This window comes from Acomys minous (genome assembly GCF_964271855.1).
Source record: "Acomys minous genome assembly, chromosome: 16".
Classification (NCBI taxonomy): Eukaryota; Metazoa; Chordata; class Mammalia; order Rodentia; family Muridae; genus Acomys; species Acomys minous.
In genome coordinates, this window is record NC_140498.1 from 13,608,009 (window position 1) to 13,625,904 (window position 17,896).

Sequence of the window (17,896 nt, forward strand, 5' to 3'; positions counted from 1 at the left end):
GGGACACACACCAGCCTCCTCTCTCACACCCAACAACAGTGTCCCAGATGGGAGACCAGCTAGTGTTTTGCCTCTTCAAGTTTTTATTTTTATAAATTTTTTTGTATTAAACAGAAAAGCGTAATAATTACCACCAATTACAAAGGACTAGAGCAGGACCAGAATAATGAATGAATCACTTCAGCCTGGGAAGCAGACACTCTCAATAATATTAATGTATGATACAAGCTCATTCAAGTATTTTACATTGTCTGTCCTGTTGAATGTGATATCCTAGCACATGGCAAAGACAAGGTACGAGCGTTAAGGTGGAACCTTCTCTGCAAAGCCCACGCCGAGTTTTACTTTTCTGTGAGAACTGGGCCGAGAGTTCTCTTCTGCCTCTGCCATCACCATGGCTGGAGGAGAGGGTGGGGCTGAGGAGAACCAGGGGCCCTTTAACAAGAGAGATACTCTGGGGTCCCACCCAGGTGGCCAGGGTGTCCAAGCCTCTAGTTCTCCCCCATACACACACACTAGCCTTGACTTCATGCCCTATCCTCACTTCCAGGCCTTCCAAGCAGCTTGCTTTCTTTTGTAAATGTCATCAAAAGGGAGCGGGAAAGAGCTACAGAACAGAAACATTTAACAACTTGACATGGGCTCAGCACCTCTGTCTGATCCTGGGGTGCAGGCTGGAGCAGGGCCAGGCAGCCTTCTCATGTGTAGCCAATTCACTCTGAGGCTCAGCGGGGAAATCAAAGTCTGCCCCCTTGTGGGCACAGCCAGAGGATGAATGTGGTTCCGTTTGGCAGGCTGTCTCAGGTCTTGATCCCATGGGAAGATGGTGATGGGGAAATGGCTTGCTCTGGTGGCCCCAGCCACTCCTGGCATACTTGTCACAGACACATGGGTCCTAAATTCAAGTGTCTTCAGAAGATGAAGATGTAAACTACACTGCAATGTCAACTCCTAACATGTCACACACACACACACACAAATTACAGACAGACATACATACACACACACACACACTTCCACCCCTCCTCAGCCTGAGTTGAGATGATAGCCTCGTCTTCCCACCACAAAGGCTCTTCCTCCCTCAGATGGCCTGGGAGGGTCTGGGAGAGGATGGCAAACCTAGCCTGGATAGTCTAGAGAGGAACCACCTTCCCTGACACTGGGCCTCCAAGCCCTGACGTTCTGTGCTGCGGGACATACAGCATAGGGCTGAGCAGGGACAGGAAAGGGGACAGGAAAGGAAGGAGAAGGAGCCCACTATTGGAAAGGGTGCACCATGGGGCAGATACCAGACTCAGGAGAAGCCTCCAATCCACCAGCACACCCTGTTCCTATGTCCTTGGACACAACTGAGTCCTGGAACTGACACAGGATTCCCACACACTCAGCCCTGGCAGGGCCACGTGGGGCAGGGCATGAGTCAAACCAAGGTGTCCAGAAACAGAAGGCAAGCTCCTGCCAGCCTGGGATGCTGTGTCCTAGTCCCTGCCTTTGGGACAACAGAGGAACTCAGTGATGAGGACGAGGGCCACACAAGTCTCAGGAACTGAGCAAAAAGACCACACCCTCCCTGTGCTGCCCGGGTCCCATGTGGGGTGAGCATGCAGTCTCCCCAGTCTGTGTGCTCAGTCCATCACCCTCCCCAGCTCCTGATCACAGCAGCCTCCATCCACTCCTCTGGCTCTCACCGGGCAGCCTGGGCAGTCGGTGGCTGAAGAAGAGAAGTCAGGTATACTCTATGTCCACATTTACCTTCCTGCCACGGGGCTTCACCAACCGGCAGAATCCCCCAGCCCTGGGTTCCTGTCACCCCGTGATCCCAGGCAGGGTGGCAGAGAGGCAGAGGGCAGAGATGGCCTGTAGGAGGTGAGGGTATTAAGATGGGCAGCCCACACCAAACCCTTGGAGAATGGCACCTTTCTCCACCTTGGGATACAAACCTCCTTGAGGTCAAAGGTCTTTAAGGTCAGACACAGATCTAAGCTGAGGCCGTCCGTGGGTGTTCACCCCTTGTTCAGGGCTTGAGGAGACACACAGGCTGAGGACAAGGGTGGACCAGACAAAATCCACTCTGTTTACACCAGTCTGAAGCAAACTAGGCCTTGGTCTTCCAAAGGCAGGGTGGGCCTGGTGAGGCGACAGCAAGCAGAAGGAAAGTGGTAGCAGAGTGCAGACACAGGACATCAGCTTCAGAAGATGCAACAGCTCTGACAGGGCTGCCCCTACTCTCTGGCCTCCATGCAAGAGGGCCTGTCCGAGCAACTCAGTCCTGATGAAAATTTTAATGAGTCCAAGCCCAGGGGCCTCCCAGTCAGGTGGAGACTCAAGGAAAACGGGCATTTCGGCATTAGTTCAGGTTCCCACTCCACAATAAGGCAACTTTTAAAAAAAATATTATTTCCAAAAACAGAAGAGAAGAAAAATTCTAAGGAGGGGGAAAAAACAGCACTTTCTATGGATTAGGTGGGTTCTGAAATTTTTTCCTAATTTTCAGTGGTTGATTTTGTCTGTTTCTTCTTCTTCTTTTTCTTCTTCTTCTTCTTCTTCTTCTTCTTCTTCTTCTTCTTCTTCTTCTTCTTGTTCTTCTTCTTCTTCTTTTCCTCTTCTTCCTCCTCTTCCTCCTTCTTGTTTTTCTTTTTCTTTTTTCTTTTATCTGTTTTCCCAAGAATGGAAAGGTCAGTGAAAAAAGAAAATGAATCACCTTTCAATAGGCTCTTCTGGTGTAAGCAGCCTCTCTGGGCTGGGGCGATGGTTTGCTCAATAAAACACTCGCCATGTAAACACAAAGACCTGAGTTCCATCCATAGAAGGGGGATGGAACTGGGTACCAAAGCTGGGTACCACAGCATGTACTTGGTTTTTGTCTGTCTGTTTTGGTCTTTTGAGACAGGGTTTCTCTGTGTAGCCCTGATTGTCCTGGACCTGTTTTGTAGACCAGGCCTGCCCTGAACTCACAGTGATCTGCCTGCCCGTGCTGGGATCTCATGTGTGCAGCACCACACTGTACTCATAATCCCAGCTCCAGGAGGCAAACATAGTCAGAGACCTAGCATACATGGCCTCATCAGTGAGCTTCAGGTCCCAGTTAGAGACTGTCTCAAAGGACAAAATGGACAGCTCCTGAAGAACAGCACTCAAGGCTGGCATCTGACACATGTGTGCACGTGCAGGCATGCTCATGCACCAAGCACCCATGCACCCATGCACAGGAACAAATCTGATTGGTCTGAGGAAATCTAGTCAGAAGGCAGGGAGATGAGAGAGCGAGGCTTTCCTGAGTCCAGTGTCCTGATGGACGTGTGTACCTTCACTGGCCATGAAAAGGGCCTTTCGGCTTTTGATGCTGGGTAGAGTGGACAGGGCTGAGGGCTGACGTGAAGATTCAGGCTTCTGGGAATGGACCAGCAGAACCCACACACTGCTCAGGTTACCAGCCTGAGAGAAAGTAGTGCCTCTCGGGCCTGCGCCATCAAATGCCTGTCATAGTCATTTGTGGAAAGAGTGTAGACAATAGCCCATGTGAAGGCAGTCTACGTGTGTCTTGCCTCAGGCTCAGCTGCTTGGAAACACCATCGATACCCCACTGAGGTGGACACTGTTGAAGACTGGGAAGAACCATCATGGGTCCTGAATTCAGGAAATGGAATCGAGACTCCAGCCAGGCGATTCTGTTTCTAATTGAACATCAAACACCGATGGGAGGAGGATTCCTGGGGGGAGACCGGCCTCTGCGCCCTAGAGAGAGACAGCAAGCAGAGAGGTCCCGAAAAGGCTGCAACATTCAGAGCCCGAGCACCTGGATTGGGAGATGACCAGAGTACAGGCTGGACCAGCATGCAGGCCAGAGACACCTAGGGATCTGTCCCGTGGAACAGATACCGGAAGGTTTACTCGTGTTTCCCTTTAACCTTTTTCCCTCTTGCATAGGATAGCTGGGTTGTGTAATAAAGTCTAATTGTTAAGAAAGAAAGCCAACATTCATTAGCTGAAGTGAGCCCAGGTGCTCACCGGAGGGGGAGGGGGGTTGCAATTTGGTCTTGGTGCCTTCTATGGCTTCTATTTAGAGAATGCTGTGGTCAATCTAGCACTATGGCCTAATAATGTTTATTACAAAGCTTATAATTATTATTAGGGTGGTATTCTCTAACCAACTAGCAATCAGTCAAGACACAGACAACTGTTGTATTTTAAAATAGCCTTAGAAAAAAACAAAAAATAAAAATAAAAATAAATAAATAAATAAAATAGCCTTAGTTAACCTGGGGCAGGGCAGATATTAACCCCATAAACGATTTCCCACAGTAGGGCAGGTATGGGAAACCTACCCTAATGCCATGCCATCTGCCTCTAATAATTTCTATCAAGCTACTTCCCATCCATAATCCCAAATACTTGCTACTTATCATCAGCAGGGCCAGATCTCTATCCTCGCTGGATAAAACTTACTTCTCTTCCACCTGACCTATGGCAGTCTTCTTCTTCTTCTTCTTCTTCTTCTTCTTCTTCTTCTTCTTCTTCTTCTTCTTCTTCTTCTCCTTCTTCTTCTCCTTCTAAAGTTTTTTGGGACAGAGTTTCTCAGTGTTATCTTGGCAGTCCTGGATTCGCTTTGCAGACCAGGTTGGCCTCAAAGCCAGAGCTGTGATGGCCTTTTGTTTGGCATCCTCTTAGGCAAGGTACAAGGTGGAACACAGAGACAGCAAACAGTAATTAGCACCATAATACATCAGACCAACCTCCAACAAATGTTTTGGAGAATGTGTAAGAACCACCATCCCGTGCTGGTCAGCGGACTCTCTTTGAGACAGGGTTCAAATAGCCCAGGCTGACTTTGAACCCCTGATCTTCCTGCCTCCACCCCTCAAGACCTGGGATTACAGTTCTGTACCCCCACCATACCTGACTGTAATTGTGATGATGAAGAAGTGGATTACAGGACACACTGAGTGCTGAAGAGGACACACTGGGTGCTGAAGAACCCTTTGCCATGAGGACTGATGACACACACAGCTGGGAAAAGCCTTTCCTATGCAGATCTGGGCAGCAATGTTGCTAGACCAGTTTGCTGGAGTTGGGGCAATCCTCTTCCCTCCCCCAGCCTAGATTCTGTACACTCAAATACAGCCAGGAACCTTTGGAAGGAAGGGCCTTCCACAACTGTGGGGTAGGTCAGCAGCTGGCTCCCAGCAGGAACCTGACAGGCCTGACACTCCCAACTCCTGCAGGAGGGACACATCTGGGGCTCCATGAGGAGGACAGCTCTCATCCTGGGCTCTGGGCTGCTCTTGCTTGGGGCCTTCTGGAACTCAGTCACATGGTGAGTGTGCTCCCTTCAGACCTCAGGGGTGAGAGGCACAGCAAGAAAGGGCTGGCTTCCCAGCTTTCTCCCAGAAACTAGAATGGTTTTCCTTCCAAGGCATCTTCAGACATTTTGGGGTGCTTCTGGCCACTTTTGGCAGACCCAGTGGGAGAAACTGCTGTCTACATTTGAAGGCAATGAGTGGATCCTGTTCCTTATAGGTGAGATTCCTGACAGAGGGCTGTGTGGGGCTCCACATTTGTTCTTTTCCTACACTACTCATCATCATCATCACCATTTTTGTTGTTGTTGTTATTATTATTATTATTATTATTATTATTATTATTATTATTACTAGTAGTAGTAGTAGTAGATTGACTCCATGTGCATGTGAAGGGGGCATGAGCTCGCCATAGCATGCATGTGGAGGTCAGAGGACACCTTGCTGAAGTGGGTCCTCTTCTTCCAGAATGTGGGCCTGGGGATTGAACTCAGGCTGTCAAGCTTGGCTGCAAGGGCCTTCACCTGCTGCTCTATCTTATGGGCCCAATCTGCTCTTCTGTTGTTGGTGGTTTGGGGGTTTTTTGGTTTTTTGGTTTTTTGGTTGGTTTGTTTGTTTGTTTGTTTGTCTTGTTTTGTTTTTCAGACAAGATCTCTTTATGTAGCCTTGGCTGTCCTGGTCTCTCGCTGTGGACCAGGCTGGCCTTGGAGTCACCTGCCTCTGCCTCCGGGATTGCTGGGATTAAAGGTATGTACTACCACTGCCCAATCTGCCATTTTGTTTCTGTTTTGTGTTTGTTTGTGTTTTAAGAAATGGTTTCTCTGTGTAGCCTTGGCTGTCCTGGACTTGCTTTATAGACCAGGCTGGCCTCTCACTCACAGGGATCTGCCTGCCTCTGCCTCCTGGGTACTTGGAACCATCTTGCCAATATGGAGCAAGGCCTTAATAGCTCATGTGCCAGGGCTGTTCTGTGACCTGAAAGACTCTTCAGTTCCTGTTAACAGACATTTAGCTGCTCTGAATGTTTCCTTGGAGTCAAAGGTACTATTCATTTACTCTGTGTGTGTACGTGTGCCTGAGTGTACGTCCATGTACCATGTTCGTGCAGGAGCTGGGAGCTCAGGACAGGGTGTTGGTTTCCCTGGAACTAGAGTTACAAATGATTGTGAAGCACCATGTGGGGTCTGAAAATGAAACCCCAGCTCTCTGGAAGAGCCGCCAGTGCTCTTAACCGCTGAGCCCTCTCTCTCTACCCCAAATTTTCTTGTGATTATTATATGTATTTTTAAAATTTCAATCCCCCCCCCTTTTTTTTTTAAGACTGGGTTTCTCTGTTTAGCCCCGGCTATCCTGTTTCAAAACAAGTAAAAACAAAAACAAAACCCACAGCCAGGGCTAGGTGTGATGGCACATGTCTTTAATCCCAGCATCACTGAGACATAGGCTGTCAGATTGATGTGAGTTTGAGGCCAGCCTGATGTATAAAGTGAGTCCAGGACAGCCACCTTTAATCACAGTATTTGAGAGGCAGGGGAAAATCTACTGGGAGTTCAAGGCAGCCTGGTCTACATAGTCAGGCAGGACTATGCAGTGATTCCCAGCCAGAAAACACACACACACACACACACACACACACACACACACACACACACACACTGTGGAGAAGACAGGGAGAGACAGAGGCTAGGACAGGAGCAGTGAGGCCCCAGGCAGGGGACAGATCCTTGCACTTGTTCATTCACTTCCTGGTGAGCCACTGTGTCCCTGGGATGCTCTGCTCTCTGCCTCAGGTGCTGGCCTCGTACCTGGGCTGTGCTTCTGGGTTTTCAATGGCCTTCTGCTGCTGGTGGACACAACAGGGAAGCCCTCTTCCATCTCCTGCTACCGCATCCAACTTGGCAAGAATGAACCGGTAAGGGGCATTGCAGCTCTTCCTGCTGGGAATGCAGGGACCAAAGTCAGGCAAGCCAAATCTTACACTTGAGGGGACCTGAATCCAGAAGGTGCTGGGTATCCTTGGTTCATACAGTGCTTGTTTAGCTCAAAAGAAGCCCTGGGTGCCATTACTAAGACACATATGGGGCTGCACAGCTATAATCTAAGCATTCAAGAAATGGAGGCAGGAGGATTAGAAATTCAAGGTCATCCTTGGCTACACAGGAAGTTTGAAGGTAACTTAGGTTCCAGGAGATCCTGTCAGTGAGATGGTTCAGCAAGTAAGGGCATGGCTGCCAAGCCTGAAGACCTGAGTCTGGTCCCTGGACCCCACACAGGGGAAGAAGAGAACCAACACCATTTACTCTGACCCCAGATGCACACCAGGGCACAAGGCACCTAAACACACACACACACACACACACACACACACACACACACACACACACACACACACACACCAACAATTAAAAATAAAGTAAAAGGGAAGGCCACTCAGCCAGTGGCCTGTCTAGACCAAAGTGCTGGTCAGCTGATTCCCACCCCACGCTGGCCGGTGACACTGTGCTCAACATATCAGGAGGAGAAAGGACTGCCTCAGCCTGTCACAGACATGGCTGCAGCACTCTTTTGTTGGTTTTTTGTTTGTTTGGGTGTTTGCCTACTTGCTTTTGGCTTTTGGAGACAGGGTCTCTCTGTGTAGCCTTGGCTGCCCTGGACTTGTGGGTTTGAACTCACAGAGATCAGCCTGCCTCTGCTTTTCTTTTTTTTTTTTTTCTGAGACAGGGTCTCTCTGTGTAGCCTTGGCTGTCCTGGACTTGCTTTGTAGACCAGGCTGGCCTCGAACTCACAGTGATCCACCAGCCTCTGCCTCCCGAGTGCTGGGATTACTTTTCATGTGCTAAGATTGAAGGAGAGCCTTCTTAGGCTGACCTTGGTGGTTCAGGCCTTCAATCCCTGCACTCAGGAGGCAGAGGAAGGTAGATCCTTGTGAGTTAAAAGAGAACATAATCTGGTCTGCAAGAGGAATCCAGGACAGCCAGGGCTGTTACACAGAGAAACCCTGTCTCAAAAAAGTTTAAAAAAAAAAAAAGCCTCCTTAATCACCCCATGCAGCTGCTAAGCAGCCCTGCTTGCCCACTGTAGGGGATGAACCACCACCCTGTAGCCTGCACCTGCCTTTCTTGTGCTCTGAAAACCTGCAGAGACAACCTTCTGTTAACCCTCAGGGCAGAGTGGTTTTTAAAGGAGCCGAACCACAGCCCCACGCAAACCCTGTCCTGACAACAAGCACTAGCCTGCCCAGTGACTACATGAGTCATCTCTCTATCAAGGCACTCTAGTGTGCCCAGCCTAGCACCAAAGGCATGATGGGAAAAAGGAGTCCTGATGAAGGCATCTTAAATGGTCTCATCCAGAGATAACAGCTACCAGAGTTGGATTTCCTCCAGCCCACTCTGGAGGAACAGATTAAGGCCTTTGTGTCACTATTTGGCCTGTAAGGCGTGTTCATCTGTAGGCTTGCTGTCTCTGAACCAGCTATCATTAACTTAATGCTTTCTTCTTCAAGGCTAAGCAGTGCTGTGATTGCCATGGTCCCTGAGCAGGACATGGGATAGGCTAGAACTTCTTTTTGTGTTTTTTGAGATAGGGTTTCTCTGTGTAGTGCTGGCAGTCCTAGACTTGCTTTGTAGACCAGGCTGGCCTCAAACTCGCAGTGATCCTCCTGCCTCTGCCTCCTGAGTGGTGGAATTAAAGGCATGTGTCACCATGCCCGGCATGTTTTTGTTTTTTGAGATAGACTTTCTCTGTATAGCTTTGGCTGTCCTGGAACTCTCTTTGTAGACCAGGCTGGCCTCTAACTCATAGAGATCCTCCAGAGTACTGGGATTAAAGGACTGTACCACGACATCGTCCTGCACCCTAAACATTGTACCATGTAGCCAAGGACGGCCTCCTAATGCTATGTAGTGAGGATGACCTTGAACTTCTGATCTTCCTACCTCGACTTCACACTCGGCATGTGCAGTTGGGGATCACACCCAGGGCTCCAAGAATACCAAGACCACACTCTACCCATGCAGCCACGTCCCAGCCCCTCCTGGGGCCTCTCAGCTCCAAAGCTCTGTCTGAGGCCACAGGAAGGACCTTGGACCATGTCCTCCCTCAATAGCTGGAGAAGGTGCTGACTTTAGCAGGATCCCTGAGCTGACTGCAGTGGGAGCTGTTGGCTGCTGCCATTCCTTGGGTCCAGGCCTAACCTCAAGCCACCCTCCCTCCTCCTCCTTGCCTCTGCACACCTCTCCTCTCTCAGCAGCTCCTTCCTAGCCTGGCCTCCACCACACTGAGGAAATGAAAGCCAGGACCCCTTCTCCATGGTTCTGTCCTGGGCTGTGACTGTCACCTCTCCTGATTCCTGTTTTTTTGGCTCCAGGAAATGGCTTCAGCATTCTTCCCTCTTTCCTAACATTCTGACTTTCTCTCAACCTGGCTCATTTCTCTTTACATTATCACATAAATGCTCTAACTGTTCCATCTCTAAAGATTATCACACAATCTTTGCCTGGCTGTGGCAGCACACACCTGGACTCCCAGCATCTGAGACGGAGGCAGGAGGATCATTCAAAAGGGCTACAGGAGACTGTTTCAATTACTTCCTTTATGTGTATGGGTGTTTTTCCTGCATGTGTGTCCGTGTTTAACATACATGCAGTAGCACCCACAGAGTCCAGAAGAGGATGTCAGACTCACTGTTGTGACCTATCACGTGCATTCAGGGGCCTCTGGAAAACCAGCCAGTGCTCTTAACCACTGAGTCATCTCTCCAGTCCCCAAGACTGTTTCAAAAACCAAAACCAAAACCATCCCTTGGCCCACTTAACACAGGTACACACTGCCACCCATTTGTTCCCCCTTGAGGCAGAGCTCTCTGACTGAGTCATCTCTGCAGTCTGGCTGTCTCTCTGAGCTGTCTGTCTTGTCTCTGCAGCATCTATGCAGCCTCTCAGGGTGGTATATACAGCCTCTGTCCTTGCTCTCGGCTGTCTTTTTCCATGAATTTCACAGCCAGGAAGCTTTAGACAGACAGACAGAAGAAATGTGAGACAATTATATGAGACTCATCTATACATTTCATCCACTGAAATACTCTACAAGTGGACTGGTTGTTTTGGCACATTCCCTTAATTCCTGTACTCGGCAGGCAGAGGCAGGAGGATCACTGTGAGTTTGAGGCCAGCCTGGTCTACAAAGTGAGTCCAGGACAGCCAAGGCTACACAGAGAGACCTGTATTAAAAAAAATAGAGAGACAGAGAGAGAAAAATATATACTCTACAAGCTATAGCTTCCTCCTGAACTGTTCCGTGTTTGAGACGTTGGAGGACTACTGTTTCCAGTCTCTTCCCCACTAGGCTGCTTCCTCCTTCCTGTTCCTGCCATTATGATTTATAAAATAGGAAAATAAGATGCCCAACAACAGAGATTTATTAAGTGAGCACAGGGAGAGAAGGAAAGGGGGGGTACGAGAGAGAGAGAGAGAGAGAGAGAGAGAGAGAGAGAGAGAGAGAGAGAGAGAGAGGGAGAGAGAGGCGGGCGGATCGCTGTGAGTTCGAGGCCAGCCTGGCCTACAAAGTGAGTCCAGGATAGCCAAGGCTACAAAGAAACCCTGTCATGAAAAAAAAAAAAGAAAAAGAAAAAGAAAAGAAAAGAAAGAAATAAGGGCTAGAGAGATGGCTCGGCGGTTAAGAACACTGTCTGCTCTTCCAGAGGTCCTGAGTTCAATTTCCAGCAACCATATGGTGGCTCACAAACATCTATAGTGTGATCTGGTGCCCTCTTGTGGTGTAATGCAGAGAGAGCACTGTATACATAATAGTAAGTAAAAAATAAACCTTAAAAAAAAACCAAACCAATTCATTAAAAAATAAGGAATGTGCTGGGCGTGATGAAGCATGTCTTTAACCCCAGCACTCAGGAGGCAGAGGCAGGCAGATCGGTATGAGTTCAAGGCCAGCCTGGTCTAAAAAGTGAGTCTAGGACAGCCAAGATAACAGAGGGAAACCTTGTCCAAAAAAAAAAAAAAAAAAAAAAAAAAGGAACATTGGATTGTTTTTATATAAGGTTATAAGGTAAGTTAAAGTATATAAATGCAGGTTCATTGGAAGCAGCTTTTGGCTGCTATGTAAGGGGAAAAGAGAGAAAGAAAAAAGCAATAGCCAAAAATGTTCAGATTATATGGTGAAGAGGAAGGAAAAGTTGTGCCCTGAAAGTTCAAGGTGGAGGGCAGGCTATGTCAGCCATGTCTCGTAGCTGATCGGGACAGGGGAGAGCTGGGAGAACCTGGAGCTGTTTGTCCCGGGACTGGAGCACACCATCTCAGCCTTTTGCAAACTACTTCCTGCTGACAGTAGGGTGGCAATCGGGGACTTAAAAGGCTGAAATGTTGGCCAGGTTCCGGAAGAACAGGCTGTTGCATTTGCTGTCCAGGGTCTGAGAACATCTGCAGCTAGGAGGGGCAATGCAGGTCCAGCTGACAGGATCTGTGAGGTTGGACTGGAGCACTGTGGGTAGCTGCTTTGCTGATGTCCCGGATGTAGGAAGTCTGGCAGGATTCTGGAACAAATATGTGGGCAGAAGACAAAGTTAGTAAGTTAGGGAGAAAATTCCCTGCAGGTGTACATTTGAAACTCTTGAGAGAGCAAAGAGAAAAGTCTTGAAAATAAGGAAAGAGACATTGCTGACAATGCTTGAAATTTGGGGGAGAGCAAAGAAAAGGTTTGGCTGTAGGGAATTTCCTTCCATTTTATTCGATTGCTGGCAATAACTGAAATGGTTCAGTTCTGAGTCAGTCCAAGTTTGGCTGCTGAGGCATGTAAGCTTAGCATCCCTTAATGTGGGTGTAGGGATTTGAAATTCTCAGGAGGCGTCCCAGAGGAGCCCGGAGAAGCAGCGAATGGACCGTCCCTCATGGGGACAGTAGAAGTCAGTGACTTGTCAGGGCGTCCCCTGAACAAGGTTTAACGTGATGGGATTGGTACAACGGTTCCAGCAGCTCGTCAGTGCTGGTCAGAGAACAAGGGCATGGCTCCAGAGCAGACATGGTTACCTAGCGCTAGGGTTTTGAATGGGAGGCGGGGGGTGGGGGGGGGGTGAGGGGTGGGGGGGGGGTGGGGAGGTGAACCACGCTGGCAGCGGGAGATCTCACCCAAGGGAGAAGGTTCTAGATGAAGGGTTTGGATGTAGGTTAGTAAGAATAACAAGAAGCATTTGCATCAACCAGAGGAGGAGACTCAGCAATCGGCAGGTGTTGGGTGTAAGAATGTAGCAATAGGGCAGTTAGGGGAGTCCCGAAACCACAGAAAGGAGGAGACTCCCACCCTCAGAGATAGGAGATAGGTGAGAAAGTTAGGCTGTTCGTTGACAGACAGAACTTATCTGGTCTCCATTTGACCTGAGAGACGGGTTTTCTGTAGCTCACAAGAATCCTTTTTAGTTCATAAAGGGAGATAAAATGTAGACACCTTAGTGTCATGCTTGTTTGAAATCTGCAGTGAAATACACATTGTTAGACATGTGCCCACATTGTAAGAAACATCAGTAGACACACAGCACAGCAGAGGCTTGGGAAAAGAACTTTGTGTTAAAAGTACAAATAGTCTAAGGTGAACTTAGGGAAGGCAGAAGCCTTTTTGACCTCTGTGAAACAGTAACATGGGGAGAACAGAAATCTGTGGAGCAGAAGGGAAAGCTCACTTTAGCATCAGTACACACTACGAACGAGAGGCTTCTTTCCTCTGTTTAGAAGACTGGATACTTTAAGGACAATGAGACTTTTTAAGAAAAGGACAGACCAAAGGAAATTTAAATTTTTGAGTTTGGAACTATGATAGGATCGTACAGTGGCATGTTTTCTTTACTTAGACTAATAGATTAGAGCTCTGTTGATCAGTGTCAACACTCTGAACAGTCAATACAACAATAGCATAGCAACAGGATTACAACAGGAAGAAATAAAACGTCCTTTTAGATATGTCGGCCCTCGTAACTTGCGTTTACCAACATAAAACACTTTCCCAGACCTTTTAGGATTCATAAGACACCTTCTTAGGCTTCAGATATTTATAACTTGCTTGTATCGACCTTAAAATACCTTCTAGACCGTCTAACATTCATAAAACGTCTTTCTGGAAGCTTTAAGATATAGGTGAAACGGCTGCAAGTAGCCATTGTCCTTCAGCTAAAAGGATGGTGACAAGGTAGACTGTAGCTAGACCTGACAGATTGGTCTCCTGCATAGGAAGAGGGCTGGGAAGGTATCTGAAGCCTCCCATGAGAGGAGCTGGCCATGTGACAATGTAGACAATGGAGTATGAAGTTAAAACAGACCTGTAGCATTGCCCTGAGTTTGGTGAGGCTGCTGAATGTGAGAGCCACCTGTACTCCACCTGGTCAAGGAGCTTGAAGGCTGGAAGTGTCTAAAGCTCCTGTGCTGGTTGGGCCTCCAGTGGCTTGACACAGAGGACAAGTCTGCATGTGAGCATTTGGACATCCATAGGCCAATTTGCCAACAGGGATAGGCTATGGGACCAGTGTCCCATTCTGCATGTAAGCAGCTGTGAGACCAGTCTCTCCTTTTTGGCTGTATCTGAAACAGGCCCCTGGCAGAGCTGGCTCAGGCTGGACCCAAGTGGGAGGGGGTATTGTAGACCTCTATTTTTTTCTCTTCAGGGATAGTGGCTAAGGCTAGTTGTTGGAGCTGAGCATGTCGGGAAGGCTCCTCTTGGGTTTTAAAGATTTTACCAGTTCCTATATGGGGGTTGAGTAAACGTCCTCAGCCTTTTAATTAAGATGGCAGCAAGACTGTAGTTGTGTATTCTAAGATAATCTAGATAAACTGAGCATAGTGGCACACGCCTTTAATCCCAGCACTCAGGAGGCAGAGGCAAGCAGATCCATATGAGTTCGAGACCATCTGGTCTACAAAGCAAGTCCAGGAAGCCAAGGGTACTCAGAGAAGCTATCTCAAAAAAACAAAAACAAAAACAAAACAAAAAACAAAAAAAATTATTTAGATAGACAAACTTTGATTATAGTTTATCTCAATACTTAAAGACTAAGACCTTAAGTTTTATTCATGTTAAGTTGGAGCCTTAAAAACACAAGCACAGAGAGAAGAACAGTTTTATGTATGATTAATAACAACATCTTTAGAAAACAAAGTTAAACATGGTTTGGACAGGCGGGGCTTATGGAGTAGGGGCAGAGCATGATTCTTCAGTGAGTCTCCTGCTTACCTGTGCTGGGAAGGCTGAGGAGCCAGGGCAGCAGCAGGAAGCTAGTGGTCACCTGGCCATGCCATGTGTAAGAATATTTTAAATGGAAGAGAACAAGCAGTCCTCAAGCACCCCTGAAATGGTCTGGGTCGCTTTGGAACAGTGCGGGATGCAGAAGCTGATCATGAAGCAGGGAGTGGTGATAAGCCATCTGGATGCCCTCAAGTGCACCCCAAGGGATGTCATCTCTTTTCTCACCACCTCTAATGAACCATGCAATGTAGCCACCTCTTTCTTTAAAAAAATAAAAACAAAAACAAAAAAACCCTGGTTACCTGCCAGACCATTCTCAAGTGCAGGCAGGCAGCAGGGACAGGAAACTCAGTGCCTGAGTAGTCTAGGGGGCCCAAGGTTAGGATTCAGATGGCTCAGTGTCAGTCTTAAAAGTTGGTCAGGAAGGCTTCTCCACAGGTGGCCTAGGGCAAGCTAGGCTAGGTAAGTCTGAGGCAGCCAGAAACAGGAGGCAAGTACTTAGAGAAATACATTTAGACATACATTCCCAGCAGGTACCCAGGAGCCATGAGGGCACTGGGTGGAGGCTGCCAGCTCTAAGGTTCACAATCCAAAGCTTCCATCCTCATCTGCTCAGCCTCACTGGATTGGCCCCAAGCTGAGGGAGCTGAAGGAGGTTGGGGGCCTGCCCCTGCCGCTTCCATCCGTGCAGATGTGTTGTTCTCTTTGTAAGGCTACAGAAGGCCAGCCTGCTCTCAGTCACTCAGACTCTTCTGGATTCCTTCATCAAGTGACCATCGCTGCTTATCCCTTGCTGTGTTTAACTGGGATTTGCTTCTTTATCCCTGTAGAGGACAGGGTGTTGTGTGAACCAGAACTTAGCAGTGACAGGCCCTAGTCTACAGAGCCTATTCTCTGGGGGCGGGGGCGGGGGGCAGGGAGGGAGGGGGATGGGACACTGCCATGTCAGGACAGGACAGTACTGTTCACCATGGCCAGCCTCAGACTGTGGAGACCTCAGTCACTCCCAGAAGCACACGCTGAGCAGGTGAGGTAGAGACCTACTTCTCATGTCCCTCTCCCTGTTCCTTCTGTGTCCTGGCAGGTAGACCCCGTGAAGCTGCGTCAAGCTATCCCCACTGTTATTTTCAACCAGACCATGATCTCTCTCCCCATGCTGGCCATCTCCTACATTTTCTTGAAGTGGAGGGGAGACCCCTGCTCCCGAGAACTGCCCACCTTCCACTGGTTCCTCATGGAAATGGCCCTTTTCACCCTTGTGGAGGAAATCTTGTTCTACTACTCACACCGGTGAGCTCCTTCCTTGCATGTTTATGGCCTCCTCCTGGGACAACTCCCTGGTCACAAGAGGCCACTGAGCTGTGGTCTCTATTCTCAGGCCCTACCAACAAGCACCAGAGACACAACTGATTCTCCAACTTGACATGACGCCCAGGGAAGAAGTGGTTTCCCTATTTGCATGGGAGAGTGGGTCAGCCCCCTTCTAGCTCCTGTTATTCCTTTCTGGGTCTCAGTTTACTTCTCTGCTGGGGTTGGAGACAACGGAACCCAGACTTATCATCCGCAGACTACAGATGCCTGTTCCTCAGATGGGGACCACGTTCCCACCTTGACTTTCTGATGATCTGCTTGGGATGGAGGGAAGTGGGCGTTGGCAGTTACTATTTATGAATTATCTTTCCAGGCTCCTTCACCACCCCACGTTGTATAAGAAAATACACAAGAAACATCATGAGTGGACAGCACCCATTGGTGTGATCTCAATGTATGCCCACCCTATAGAACACATGGTAAGTAACAGCCCCTTAAGTACAGAAGCTGAGGCTGCTGGTTGCCTGCTCTGCTTTCTCCTCACAACCAACTCTGCCAGGTCTTGGCTGTAGCAGGTCCCTAGTGTACATCATCTTATTCTTTCCAACAATCTTTTACAAACTGACTCTGCTGCAGAGGAAGCTGAAGCTAAGTCAGTGTGTCCCAAATACAGCCATGAAGGGCAGAGTGAACACCCAGCTGGGTCCCTCCATCTCCTGAATCATCCTTTCCTTTGCAGGCTTCCAACATGTTGCCAATTATGGTGGGTCCTCTGGCAATGGGCTCTCATTTGTCGTCCATCACTGTGTGGCTTTCCCTATCTGTCATTGTCAGTGTTACCATCCACTGTGGGTACCACTTGCCCTTCCTGCCTTCACCTGAGTTCCATGACTACCACCATCTCAAGTAAGCCAACTGCACCCTCGCTCAAGTGCTTCATGGGACAGTGGTGCCTCCATCTGACTGTGGGAACCAGCTGGGAAAGATACTGAGTAGACAGGGCCACTTTGATCTCCTTTTTGTCTGACACCATGTTCTTCCTGCAGCTGGAAATTTTAATTTGGGTTCTAGGACTGCTGAATCTCGTGACCCTTAAATCATCTCCTCAGATCCATGTGCAGAAAAAGCCCACACACTGTGGGCTATATTCTTTGTTTTGTGACAACTTTTCTCTATGTGGCCCTGGCTGTCCTGGAAATTATATAGACCAGGCTGGCCTCAAACTCTAAACTGCTGGGATTGAGACTCAACAACATAACTTACCTCACCCCAGGCTATTCCTTGGTCATCAGACACATCAGAACAGTTATTAATGGGTCCCCTCCAAACAGACAAGTCAAAGTACCTGTGGAGCATGTCACAAGGATCTGCCTCCTAATGTCTTCCAAGATGTTCTGATGCGGGGCGCCCCTCAGCCTACCTGAGCAAGCCTTGGTCTGCATGAAGTGCTAACTTCTGCACTCCAGAACACAGTATGATGGAGTAGGTAGGACCCAGAGAGGGTTCAGCAGTGTGAAAAGGGGATTGCTACAGCTGGGCATGCTAGCAGGCCTTTAATTCCAGGACTCAGTGTGAGGTTAGCCTGGGCTACAGTGAAGAGAGTTCCAGGCCAGCCTGGTCTACACAGTGAGAGCTCAGCAGCCACATGGTAGAGTTACATAGGAGAGAGGAGGGCTGGGAGGCGCACAACTTCCCACCAGTGTTAGCTAGGCATTACTTTTTCCCCCCTTCAGGTTCAATCAGTGCTATGGGTTCCTGGGGTTGCTGGACCACCTACACGGGACTGACGTCATGTTTTAGAAGAGCAAGGCCTATGAGAGATCGTCATCCTGCTGGGCTTCACCCCACTCTCAGAGAGCATTCCTGATCCTCCAAAGAAGATAGAGAGTCTCCTTGGACCATCTGGGCTGTTCCCTCAGAAGTAAGATGTGGTGACTGCCTGGGGCCAGGCCACCCTCAGCAGCTGGTCTCCTTTGACCACCATACTCTAAGGGCTGTCCCATTAGGGTGGAGGGAAGGCAGGCTTTCTGCCAGGACAAAGCCGTGAT

General features: G+C 48.7%; 1 protein-coding gene and 1 long non-coding RNA gene across 2 annotated transcripts; one reads left to right on the forward strand and one right to left on the reverse strand.

Annotated features, from left to right (window-relative positions):
* Positions 1–3,012: 3,012 nt before the first annotated feature.
* On the reverse strand, positions 3,013–5,025 carry LOC311586377. The gene is made up of 3 exons (XR_014775516.1): positions 4,897–5,025; positions 4,447–4,663; positions 3,013–3,735 (listed from the first exon to the last, which is right to left on the reverse strand). It is a non-coding gene; the product is annotated as an uncharacterized lncRNA (long non-coding RNA).
* A 91-nt stretch (positions 5,026–5,116) lies between these two features.
* On the forward strand, positions 5,117–17,669 carry LOC311585695 (fatty acid hydroxylase domain-containing protein 2-like). Its single transcript, XM_084761182.1, has 7 exons — positions 5,117–5,314; positions 5,414–5,517; positions 7,088–7,209; positions 15,622–15,827; positions 16,222–16,327; positions 16,588–16,754; positions 17,582–17,669. Exons 1-7 carry the CDS (start codon positions 5,244–5,246, stop codon positions 17,646–17,648), a joined length of 843 nt encoding a protein of 280 aa, XP_084617308.1. The 5' UTR covers positions 5,117–5,243; the 3' UTR covers positions 17,649–17,669.
* The last annotated feature ends 227 nt before the right edge of the window (positions 17,670–17,896 follow it).